At 41.8% G+C, this 13,218-nt stretch overlaps 1 protein-coding gene across 8 annotated transcripts in view; it reads left to right on the top strand.

Annotated features, from left to right (window-relative positions):
- Nucleotides 1-219: 219 nt before the first annotated feature.
- Adgrg6 (adhesion G protein-coupled receptor G6) overlaps nt 220-13,218 on the top strand; it is a 143,141-nt gene continuing 130,142 nt past the window's right edge. For 4 of the 8 annotated variants that reach the window (XM_006512681.4, XM_006512678.4, XM_017313881.2 and 1 more), the window contains exons 1-2: nt 931-1,016; nt 9,989-10,089. In XM_006512681.4, coding sequence (XP_006512744.1) covers nt 985-1,016; nt 9,989-10,089 — 133 coding nt within the window. In that variant the 5' untranslated portion in view covers nt 931-984. Of the gene's footprint in view, nt 1,111-9,988; nt 10,090-13,218 lie in introns of all 8 variants that reach the window. The other 4 variants (XM_030245001.1, XM_006512679.4, NM_001002268.3 and 1 more) reach the window with 4 other exon arrangements.

Below are 13,218 nucleotides of genomic sequence, written 5' to 3'. Positions count from 1 at the left end.
TCTTTCTTTCTTTCTTTCTTCCTCTCTCTCTCTCTCTTTTCTTTTCCATTTTCTTTTCTTTTCTTTTCTCTTCTCTTTTTCTTTTCTCTTCTCTTCTCTTCTCTTCTCTTCTTTCCTTCCTTTCTCTCCCTTCCTTCCTTCCTTCCTTTCTTCCTCTCTCTCTCTCTCTCTCTTCTTTTCTTTCTTTCTGGAGGAAAATTGAGGGGACGGGCGGGGGGGGGGGGCGGAGGAGGAAGAACTAAGAAAGGGAAAAGTAAGGGACAGCCCGGGTTCTTGGCAGCGTTCAGAACACATGCCCACTGGCGCGCCTGCGTTCGGAGCTCCTTCACCCAAGCTCTGCGGGTTTCTGCTCTCGCGGCCCGCGGGTGACCTCGGGGTCAGCGGGGTCCCCTCCCCGGAGCTGCTTCTGGCTCTGTGCCAGTCTTCCAACCCCGCCGCCCGCGCCGGTCCCGCCCCGCGTGGCGACTTCTCCCTTTGCCTCTGCCCTCGGGTGGCCGGCCCTGGGTGGGGCAGCTGCGCCTGCAGGACGGTCCTCTGTCCTCTGAACGCCTAGAGCTGGGGCCACCCGGGGGGCGCGCCGAGCCGCACCTGAGCCTCAGGGGGAAACGGACGCCAGCGCTGCGCCGCGACTGGCCGCAGGCTCAGGAGCCTGGTGATCTCAGCCTCTCCAAGCCCCGCAGGCCGGGATCGGACGCCACCCGCTCGCCGGAGCCCTTCGTCCCAACTCTTGTGAAAGTTCTTCGCCCGGGCGGCAGAACCTGCCGCGGTCAGCCGCTCCCCCGCGCGCCGGACCTGATCTTGAACTCCACGGCGCGCGCCCCGGGTCCACCTTGCGCCGCCCCTTGCGCAGGCGACGAGCAGCTGCCGGGAAACCCTATGAACTCTCGAGAAAGGGCGTGACGAAGGGTCCTGCGGGTCGCGGTCCCGAAAGCCGGGATCTTCTTCGGTGGAGCTTGAGGGCAACAACGCAGAGAGCGCTGGAGGATGAGTGTGCGGCCTCTGGGAATCTCCACACGGTAATGCCAGCATGTAAGTCGCCTTCCAGGTTGGAGCCCATCGCACCTCCATCTGTGTCCCCTTCACCACTTTAGAGCAGCGCTTCCTAGAAAGGTACCAACTGCAGTAAGAGAAGCTTCAGCGTGCCTCCTCGAGGCACCCGGGACTGGGTATTGCCAAACAGAGCCGGAGCATGTGTGTGTGGCTTTCTCCCCTAGAGAACCCTTTCTCCCCTAGAGAGTTAAACCTCACTTTTGGGCAGTGGAAAAAATAAGAATGGCAGGGTTTTGATTCAGGTTAAACAAGTAGGAACGCACTGTGTATCTGTCTTCAGGGTCCTGGTCCTGTCAAGCCAGCATTCCCGGGATCAACACCTAGGGTCTGGGAAGGTACTGCCAGCGAGACATTGGCTTTCAGCTGTCATTTTTGCCTGTAGAAGTCCTTCTTAGACCTCATAGATATTTAAATGAGTTTTTTATCCAGTTGTAACCTCCCACCTCTCGCCGTTTTCTTTGAAGAACTCAGAAAAGTGTTCTCAGTAGAAGATGTTGATTAACAAGTAAATAAGGAATGATGGAGGCTTCCGGTAGAATTACAAGTAGGAGGCACTGGAGGAGAGGGTGAGACAGAAAAAGCATGAAGGTTTTGCCTGGATGGAACTACCATCCAAGTTGTGGGATGGCTCAGAGGGACCTGGTGAAAGAGCAGCCTCCGCAGTTCCTGGCCTTCCCAACTGGTCAGTGATTCTCAGAAGGGTCACACTTATCTTTGCGGTGAACTTAAACGTTGTTGCCTTTTTTCACACTGTAATTATTCCCTCGGCCATTTGCTTTATTCTTGGGCCATCAACTTGGCAGACGTTTAACCCCCTTCCACTAACTTGTTGAAGAGGTATAACAAATTGATACTTCCCTCACTCCATTACTCCATCCTTACTTATTTCCACTTCAATTTCCTCTTCCAGGTTACCACCAAGCATCTTGAGTCTTTATTTCCCTTCGCTGCTCTGTCCTGTCTGCATCCCCAAACGCGTTTTTAAGGTGGGAGACAGAACAGAGCATACCAACCACACCCGCCATGCCGCAGCTCTGATCTCTGCTCTGTGCCTTGTAATGAATACCACTTATTTTTATTAAAACTCCATGTGAAGTAATGCCACACCTGTGACTTTTACAGTTTTGCTTCTGCCAGTGGAATGGACGAATGGATAACTTGTAAGCGTTTGTCTTGGGAAACAGCCAGCCTTGTAACATAAGACTGGTTCGCCTATGCAGGCAACAGGTTTGGAATGACTGCTAAGTTTGTTTCCAACTTCAGTTTTTCCTGCAAACATACCCTGACTTTTCACTGGAGATGTTTAGGCAGCCTCCCCAGGTATAGAGACCTCATGGGATTAAAAGCACACACACACACACACACACACACACACACACACACACACACACACACACACTACTGATCAACCAGTAATGATAACACTCTCGCAATTTGGATTAAGTGTGATTAAATTTATGTCTTCTCAGGTTGAGTCATGAGCAAACAATCATTCAAAGCTTTTTGTCCTTGATTTAAATTTCTTTACCAAATTCTTTTGCTGGAAATATTTTCTCTCTTTCAAGATGGTTATGCGTATTTTCTGTGCAGTTGTTTGAGACAGCTTAACCCATTTTAGCCAAGTTAGACTACATGGAGATAATGCCAAGCTACCCAAGGAAAATATTTCTATTATCTTGTTAAAAACGTTGAAATGGGAGACAAATTATATTTTTCAAATTTTAATTTCAGTAAATAAAAATACGCAGGCTACTTAAGGGTCTTGGCAGGGTCTTTCTTGTGTAGAACAAACTTGTATATTGTTACCCTCATGGTTTGAGATTACAGACTTTATAAATATATTTAGGAGTTATTACAATTGCAGGTTTTTCATGCTCTGAGAAATTGAGGAGATTTAGGAAGGCTGGCCTTTGTGGGTCTCACACTGCATGAAGATACTGTTCCATTTATGGCTTTTATAAGTTACATGACATTGTGCCTTTCCAATGTGAATGGTGAATGAGACCATTGTCTGTTAGCTTATGGGAAGTATTAGAAGCCCATATTTGTTACTGCCTAAGTGAAATGTCGCTCTGATTTCTGGAAATAATGAGAGAAATGTCATTTATATATTAAAAATAAACAGATGATAATGTCTTTCAACCCAATATGTTTCTAACTGTCCACATATTATATAGAATTTACATTTCTGAGGAATGAAGAAGTTTCTAGAGACTATCTCATACTTAGACTAAACAGAAAGTGTGTAGTATTTGTGGCAAGATATATATTTCCATGTTCAGGCCTAGTTGGATGACATCATTGCCTTGTCAAAGCTAGATGACATTATCATGTATACTGCTCTGTGGAAATGATGACATTTAAGGGCTGTACCAACTCCCAACTAAGAATTCCAGTATAACAAGTGCGGCTACCTGGATCATCTTAACCTTCCCTTCACTTGGAGTGGAGTTCTTTGGAATGCCTTTCAAGATGATTTAAAAGGCAGCCGATGCAACGAAAGCTAGCATGTTTATGAAAGCGTTGATAAAAAAATACACAATCAGAAAGAGAAATATTTATACTGTAATAGAAAAGTATGTATATGACTTGATCCTGCCAATCCAAATACAGGAAATCCAAGAGAGACACTTCTGTCAGCTGACAGTGATCAAAGCAATGCCACTTACCAGCACGGGTGACAGCACTGATATACCCCAGGGCATATTTTGGCTGCATTTAAGGGGTTTTTTGTTTGTTTGTTTGCTTGCTTGCTTTGTTTTAATAATTGTAAACCTACAAGAAATTTGAACGAATACAAATAACTTTCACAGGAGACTAGAGAGATGGCCCAACAGTGAGGAGCCTTGCCTCCTTTGAAGAGTTCGGGAGTCAAGTTCATAGCCCTCAGCTGGGTGGGTGGCTCATAATTGCCTATGACTACAGCTCTAGGCCCAACACCTTCTAAAGGCTCTGTCTCTCTCTCTCTCTCTCTCTCACACACACACACACACACACACACACACACACACACACACACCCCAATGCAAGGAACAACTAAGTATTCTTTTCCCAAGGGTTATGTATTATCATTTGTAACATCATTTGTTTCGCTCATTTCCTGCATGCACCTACCCTATAATTTTGTCTTTTTCAGAATTTTCTGAAATCATGTTGCACACATCAAAGATTTAATTTTTTCAATTGAAAATTTTTAAGATAATTGTAGATTCAATTATATTTGTAAAAAATTGCAATATCCCATATATCCATTGGCTAATTTTTATTAAGAACATTTTACAAAACAATAGAGCAAAATAGGAAAAAAAAAGATGTTGATAAATTAGAGTTATCTCTCCCAGTTTACTGAGTGTCTACATGTGTGTATCCATTCATGTGTGTGTGCCTGTGTGTTCCTGTATGTGTGTGTGTGTATGTGTGTGTGTGCACCCATTTGTATAAATTCTCAAGGTGACTTCATGGTATGAGCCAGTCATACATATTCAAATAAGGAAGGCTTTGTGAAGACCTGAACAGTAAGTGAGACTTTAGTAGTGGTGTGGGGTGGAGCCAACTTAATAAAGGGGTCTCACTTCAGTAACAGGATAGCACTTTCTCTCCTCTATGCATAGCTTAGTCTCGGGAACACGATCTTTCACTGAAGGAAGAAATGTTATTATAAGTAGGCTTGAATATGTTAAATTACTGTTCTTTTATCCCCATAGAATCTCAAGGTGTTCTCTGTCACTCCCAAAACCCTTTATGAAAAGATTTACCAGAGAAACACAGCAGGGATGTGGTCGAGGAAGTGAATTCCTACTGTTGATGTTAGAAGAACTAATATCCTGTTAGCATCTCTATGAAATGTACTTTTCCCTAAAGCTTTCTGAAATGAAGCTCAAACGTGTGGTATTTTGTAGCCTATTGATTTGATACAGGGTTTGATATGGGTAATCTGCTCCCCTAAAGGACAGCTGGGTTGGAAGTCAGAGAACACAAAGGTCTGGGGTTCATGACTCATCCTGAGAGCTGTGCAAGTAGTTTAATCTCTTACATTCTCACCTGTGAGATAGTAGCTTTGCCTGCATAATGAAAAAGTCTTTGAAAATTATACAAGATATGAATTAATTTTCCTTTAAAATATGTTTCTGGGGGCTGGGGAGATGGCTTATTGGTTAAGAGCACTTGCCACTCTTTCAGATGACCAGAGTTGATTTTATCATCCACATTAGGTGGCTCCAAATCACTTGTAACCCCATTGTCAGGGCATCCAACAACATACCCTCATCTCACCTCCAGGGATACCCATACCCACACGCATCTGGAATATACACTCAAAAACACATACACGTAAGTAAAAACAAAAGTTCCTGTTCTCTTTGGTCAAACTTTGAGACCTTGATCAAAACTCTACAGAGCTGAAGTTCCTGTTTAGAACCTTAGTAACCCTGCTTGGGATTTTCCGTTCTTCTCAGAAAGCTGTTTAAATTTCAGGGATGTATTTTTGCTAAGTGATCCCTTGAGAAGACCCACAGTACTTTCCTTCCACCATTCTATTCTTAATTTACTTGTTTCTGCTCTTTGCTAAACAGCAAAGTAGATGAAAGTTGGCTTATCATATGGTTTATATTTGGTTACAAGCACTTGCTCTGTTCTGGCTACTTTTGTGTCTGCAGTGATGGAGTTTTTGGTCCTGGAATGTGTCAAGCTCTGGTCTTCATTTGCAGCTATTCCTTGATAGGATTGCAGACAGGTTTGGTAAAAACAACTCAAGGATCAGTTATGGAGTCGTGAAACATCAGAGCTTTTTATAGCGAAGGAGAAGTTGCCTGGAAAATGAACACTGCTAGCATCCTGTTTGAGAGCATGTATGAGCTTAGGAGAGAGTGACACTGTTCACATATTGATAGAGGAGAGTCACCAAGAAACCACACAGAGTAGGAGGATAGACGGCTGGCATATAACTCTTAGGAAGGCTGGCAGCCATCTCTGTTCATTTCCATTTTTCTGGACCTCTGTTTCTTCTTCTGTGAAAGCCATAAGCTACTCATCATCTTTTGGATTTCCAGTTCTCTAAGCTTCTTTGAATACGTAATTGTTCTTTTGTTTTAGAAGCACAGCCAATTAATTCATCCCCAGCATGGATGGGGAACAACTCATTCATACAATGTCATTAGGAAACAGGCCCATTCTTCCAAATACGAGACCTTTCCCTGTGACAGAATATCTTGCTGCCTTTTGTGAAAACTCCTGACTGAGCTAGAGGTAGAAGTTCTCTCTGCGTGGTAGGAGCCCATTTACAGAAAAGCAACAAGGCTCACAGTTGAAAGTGTCTGTCCCCCAAATAATATGCTTAACAGAGGAACAGGACAGAATAAACCCTGGTCATTCTAGAATCCATACCTGTTAGTATCAGTATTACTACTTATTCAAGCATGTTCCTGTTAATGGGTAGCTGCTTTTAGCTTCAAATATATTGGATGAAAATATATACAAACATGTGTTCCATTCCCCCCTCCCTAAAAATCCTCTTCAGGTCTTAATCTTTTCTTAGTTTAGAAATTCCAAATGGACAGCTGCCTGTGGTTGGAACTTGTAGAATGTGGCCTACAAGACTGTGACAGGAATTTCAGGAACTACATAGCATTTATTCATTCATAGCAGGTTTCCCTTCTTCCCAGGTGATCCCAGAAGTGGCTTTAGAGACCCTTGAAGGGTATGGGCATACGTGATTAAGCCTGTTGTCTGTTACTGTTTTAGTGTCTTCCTTCACTTATAGAGCAGATAGAATAAACCCTCACCTTAGCAAGTCTGGTAGTACAGTAATTAGAATATCAGCTGTCACTTATGAAAAGGTTGTGAGATATCATGTACTGGCTTTTGAAGACATCATCTTATTTAGAAGATATCAGTCAGTGACTCTAGGGCTAGGTACACTGCTGTTCTTGACTTTACAGGTGACAGGTAGACACAACAGAGCTAATTGAAGTTTGGGATTGTGCACGTCTTAGGGAGCAAACGCAGACCTGTTTTTAATGTAATCCATGTTTTCTTTGACGTGACATTGTCACAGAAAAACAATGATTCGATATGTATTCTTAAGGCAAGTACAGGAATTCTTTTTGTGTATATTTTCTCAGTTGAGTCTTTTTCTGCCTTCCCATTTAGTGTTACACTCATTACCCATGTAAGCAGACTTTGGACTTATAGAAAGTAGCTTGTCCTTCTTTTGGAAATAAAGTTACTTTCTAGTAGCAATTGCAACTTTACTGTCTTTTTTGAGTGTGTTAGGACTTGGTGATTTTTTCCCATTGCTGTCGTATGCCTGGCCTTGCCTCCCGTCAATTCAGATCCTTTTATGGCCCCTGTGAGCAAATAGCTTCTGTCCTTAATACATCCTTTGCAGATTTGCAACGTTTGATGACGCTGACTCAAGGAAGTCTGTTGTGACCCATGGTGACATAGAATCTTTTCTAAATCTGTAGCAAATACATTTTTCAATCTAGAGATGACACTGCTGGTCCAGCAGAATGGGTTGTCAACCAGGTAAAGGCACATGACACCAAATCTGATGACCCAAGAGTTTGATCTTGAAATCCACAGGATACAAAGAGAAAACTCACTCCCAGGAGTTGTCCTCTAGCTTCTACATGTAGGCACATACAAACACACAATACTTAAGTGTAGTTTAAAAATGGGAAGAGGTAACACTGCTATACACAAAGATCAACCATTTCACCTGCATCTAACATACATAGTAGTTTCTGAACTACTTGGCGAATACTAGTCATTAGAAACACTGGTAAGTATTGTTACATACAATGGGTTCAACTTTTGGAATATTAATGCTCCCATGCTTCATATTAGGGAAAGAAGAGAAATTTAATTTTATTTTAAATATTTCCCTTTGACAATAGATGGGCATACATATCTGGTGATGTTGAAGAGGTTAAAGTTGAAATAGTTTCTTTCTTTCTTTCTTTCTTTCTTTCTTTCTCTCTTCCTTCCTTCCTTTATTTCTTCCTTTCCTCTCCTTTCCCTTTCCTTTCCTTTCCTTTCCCTTTCTTTCTTTCTTTCTTTCTTTCTTTTCTTTCTTTCTTTCTTTCTTTCTTCCTTCCTTCCTTCCTTCCTTCCTTTCTTTCTTTCTTTTTTTCTTCCTTCCTTTCTTTCTTTCTTTCTTTCTTTCTTTCTTTCTTTCTTCCTTCCTTCCTTCCTTCCTTCCTTTCTTCCTTTCTTTCTTTCTTTTTTCTTTCTTTCTTTTTTTCTTCCTTCCTTCCTTCCTTCCTTCCTTCCTTCCTTTCCTTCTTTCTTTCTTTCTTTCTTTCTTTCTTTCTTTCTTTCTTTCTTTCTTTCTTTCTTTCTGACAAGATTTCTCAGTGCCCTGGCTGTTCCAAGACTCACTCCACAGACAGCCTAGTTTTGAACTCACAGAGATCTACCAGTATCTGCCTCCTGAGTGCTGGTATTAGAGGTGTGTGCTACCATACCCAGCCCTAGTTTTATTTCTTAACGAATGATGCTTTATTTGTGGAATGATGTGAATATTTACTCATCTTATTAAGACATACCTACCATATATAGTCTTGTAAGGAAGTTGTAACCACATGTGTGGTGATGCAAGATTCTGAAAATACCCCTTACGTTCTAAGAACTTTTGCTGGAGCTCACAGGCAGAGTTAGTAATGAATACACTTTGAGGTCATATGGGCCTTAGGTGTACCATCCTACCATGTACTCAGCCTGTTTGTTTAACACGCCTTTTAGAGAATGACATAACAACCTTCCTTACTTGCCTTGGCTTTCCCCTTTAGTTAGCTTCACAGCCTCAGCCAGTGTAGAGCTGAAATTCTAAATTATGTACTCCTCTATGCCCCAGCTCAGAATAGTGCAAGTCAATCATTTGCTGAAAGCAACAGATACAGAACTTAAAAGCAGCTTCCTAAAATCTATTGTAGAGGTTGAAAGCAACCATTTATGGATGTTGGTTGATGGGTTTTGATGGCTGGGTCAGTTGGGATCAGTTGGGGCCAGTGATTTCTTCTGAAAAGCATCCCATTCTTTCCCCATGTGGTGCTTTCTATGCAGTTCAATAGGGGCAGATACCACTCATTCTCAGACACACTAGACACACACACACATAGATACACCGATAGAATCAGACACGGAGTGGAAACAGACACAGGAACAAATAGATTCACAAAACAGCCTCCAGATAGACACAGATTCTGACTCAGGCAAGAGATGGTCAGGAGACAGAAGACACAGGGAGCACAAAATAGAGTTAAATCTGAACCTGTACAAGTGTACATGTAACAAATAAAACGGATGAAATTATGTATGTGTGTGCACATGGGCAAGCATGTATATGTGCGTGTGTGTGTGCGCGCGCGCGCGTGTATGTGTGTGTGTGTGTGTGTGTGTAGTCAGTAGATGTGTGTACATGTCCATACATGTCATGCAGGTGCCTGTAAAAGTCATAGGTCAGCATCTTATGTCTTCCTTAATCACTGTCCACCTCAATTTTTGGCCAGTCTTGCAGGTCAAGGTCCTCCAGTCAGCATTTCCTCCCCACTGGAATTACAGAACTGCCTGCCTTTTTATGGGCACTGGAGATCTAATTCAGGTCCCTCAGCTTTTTATGGGCACTGGCGATCCAAATTAATGTCCCTAGGGTTGCCCACCAAACCTTGAGCTAACTCCTGAAGCATTTAGTTTCTTTCTCTTTACTCGTAGGGGATAATTTGGTCCTTGCTATCTTTTAAGGGTCTTTTGAGGACGTGGTTAGAACACTTGCTTTGCCCCAAGTTCTATTCCTTCTCTATTAAGCTCATTATTTGAAAACAAGCCTAAAGCATGCTCTATGTTCAGTCCTTGCTGAGAGTCATACTTTTCATGATTTGTTTTAATGCCTTAATGAAGAGTATCTGTCCTGACTGTGACTTTCTGTCATTCATTGCAGGATGTTTGACACTCTCGGGAAGAGGTGCTGCCCTTGGAGACTGAAGCCAAGCGCCCTGCTGTTCCTGTTTGTTTTATGTGTTACCTGTGTTCCTCTCTCAGGTAGGACTCTCTTCACAGCCGGATTAGCAAGGATTTCACTGTAAACTTTTGATTGTCCATTTTATCGAAATGGCCTTATCTTCTTTTTTCATCTTTTCTCATATATGAAAGCTCGCATACTGACCACAGTTTCTCCTCCATCTTCTCCTCCTTGTCCCTTCTTAACCTCATCTTTTCTCCATCCACTCCTTTTCCGGAAGGGCAGGCCTTCTAGGGATTTCAACCAAACATGGCCTATCAAGTAGCAAAAAGACTAGACATCTGCCTTCAGGTTAGGGTTAGCCAAGGCAACCCAGTAGGATAAAAAGGCTCCCCAAATCAGGCAAAACAGTCACAGACAGCACCCTGCTCCCACTGTTAGGAGTGCCACAAGAAGACGAAGCTACACAACCAGAGCATATATACAAAGGGCCTAGGTCAGACGCTTGCAGCTCAGACTTGTTAGTTTAGTCTCCGTGAGCCCCGGGGAACCCTGGGTAGTTAATTCTGTGGGTTTTCTCAGACAGGAAATGACCGTATCTTTCCTAGCTACATTCCTTCCTTTCATTTCACATCCTTCTAACTTTGCCTTTGGCCTCTGACCTCCATCCTCCATCTCCTTCCAGGTCTATATGAATTCTATCATGGCCGCCATTGTTCTGACTCCTAATGAGCTTTTTAACTCTTTGCTATCTTCCTTTGGATTTTACTTGTTTATTTAGCCTATAGTGAGTGACAGACAACCACATAACTGACAGGGAAAAGGTATTGGCTGTTTCTTCTCTTGAACAAATCCGCTGCACTCACCTTTCCTTTCCAGTTCTCATACAGTCATTTACAGAAAGTGTAGACTTTGCCAATTTTCATCAGTCTTGACTTGATTAACTTCTTGCAATATGGATTTTGCAATTTTCGATGACGGAATTTAAAATTATGCCTTTTAGCTCACAGTTTGCTTATATTACAGGGTATGGAAAAGTTTATTTTATCTTTGTGTCTTTTTTTTAATTAAAATATTTATTTCTTGTAATTGAGCTTTTCCTTAATCTTTGAACTAGGATTCTTTGGATGTTGAAAATTACATTTTTATAAATAGTCACACAAGTAGGCCAACTCGTATGGACAGGGTTTTAAAGGGCACTGTTATCTTGAAGCTTTTCTAGTAAGTTCACTGTCTATTTTTTATTTTCTCTTCTTACACTCACTTTACCCCATTCGAATAGGGCTAAAAGGTCAGTTAACAAAGTAACTTGATTTTTATGGGACATGATTCAGGATTTAATCGGGATTGTTCAGGTTCACAACATTCTGTATGCTCATGTAAATGGTGCATTTCAGGAATCTTTGAAGTAGATTATTCACCAAAACTGCTTACTCATGAATCATGACCCTCAGTTTGTTCTCAGTGTGCAGAGAATTTTTTTTTCCCATGTCAAGAGTTTTGAACTACTCGCTTGGAAAATCCCTGGCACTTTTTAAAAAGCTTTTTAAACAAAACTGATTTCTGGGTGCATTTTTGTGTGTGTTCTTTAGAATATCTGTGTAAAGTCAGTCTTTCTGTTCCTTAGTCATTGCCAAAAGAAAGTGCTTTAAGGAGACCTGAAAGCAAAATGTGGATGGAATTTCGGTGATGTATTGTGCTGAACTATTTCTTAACCTTCAAAGTGGTTTTTCAAGAACCAGTTGGATGATGTAAGATAAATTATGATGTGAAAATTAGTTGAGGTCTGTTTACTTTCGTTTCTGTGAGGTCATGCATTTGTAAACTTTCAGCGTTTCTGCAAACCAGTGTACCTCAAATTGGGCCCTGCGTTTTTACATCTCATCATTCTAATTGATGTATGCGCACCCCCGAATTTTTGTCTTTTGAATAACTGGAATCAAACTTATACTTTAAAGTAAATTAAAATAAGTCAACCAGGCTGGGACTGGGGCTGAGGCTAGAGATGCCTAGGGGTGTTCAGGCTGTTAAAAGGCACCCACATCTGAGACAAGGCAATCACAAGTTCATTTGAAGTGATTCTCTGACCCCAAGTGTCTATTCTTTTAACAAACATCTCTCTTGCCTTGCCCCTAGAATACATCAAATACAGTTTCTTTGCTCAGAGGGCTTTGCATTTGCTTTTCTCTAGCCTTCTCTTATTCACTGTGCCAAAACCTCACACATAAATGGCTGAAATCCCACCCGCCCTCCCCCACATACTGTAGATGTTATTAGGGATATTTGGATATATGAAATTCTTGCCTTGATTACTAACTCAGCAGTGGCATTTCTTAAAAGGAACTCTGATGTTTAAAAATGATTCTGATTACCACTTTAGAGAAACTTAACTCTCATTCTTGCCATTTAGAGACGTGAGCTTAACACTGTATTTGATGAGAACACTTAGTGCTTAACTGTAATGTCCCTTATGTCCACATTCCAACCTTTCATAGCTTTGTATGCGACTAGACCAGCTTACATTCTGGGGACGTTTAATGACATTTTGATGCTAATGTCTCCTAAGTCCTCACGTTCAGTCTAGAGTCATCTGTCTGTTTGCTGGTGGGCTTCTCCCTTAGATTTATAATACCTCTCAGATTTTACATGTGGAAATTAATTTTGTAGTAATATAATAATCCTGATTCCTACCCAAAGTCCCTTGTCTATTTCTTTGTCAACCTCTACAAGCCCCCAGACCACCTTAAGGTTCTGTCACCCCTCACTGTTTCTCAGGCAAACGTCTGTTCTTTGACTTTCCCTTCTCATCAGACTCTTTCTTTGATCCCCACGTTCTAAGAATAGGTCTGCTGCTTCCGATGTGCTTGCCTGTGTGATTGCTCAGATTCTCAACCTTCTTAATGATACAATCTCTTAATACAGTTCCTGTTATTGTGACTCCCAGCTATAAAATTAATTTTGTTGCTACTTAATAACTGTAATTTTGTTACGTTATAAACTGTAATGTAAATATCTGTGTTTTCTAATGGTCTTAGGCAAACCCCGGGAAGGCCCCATCTCCCAAAGGGGCGTCAAACGACAGATTGAGAAACACTGCTCTATCAGATGATGCATTCTCAACCCACAGTTCAGAGGATCCCCAGTCTCATTCTTTCCTGTTATCCTGGATAGTAATCTACACTTACTGGAAAATTTTCATTGCAAATGTG

This window comes from Mus musculus, chromosome 10, assembly GCF_000001635.26.
Source record: "Mus musculus strain C57BL/6J chromosome 10, GRCm38.p6 C57BL/6J".
Lineage (NCBI taxonomy): Eukaryota > Metazoa > Chordata > Mammalia > Rodentia > Muridae > Mus > Mus musculus.
This window is presented reverse-complemented; position numbering and strand designations above follow the sequence as displayed.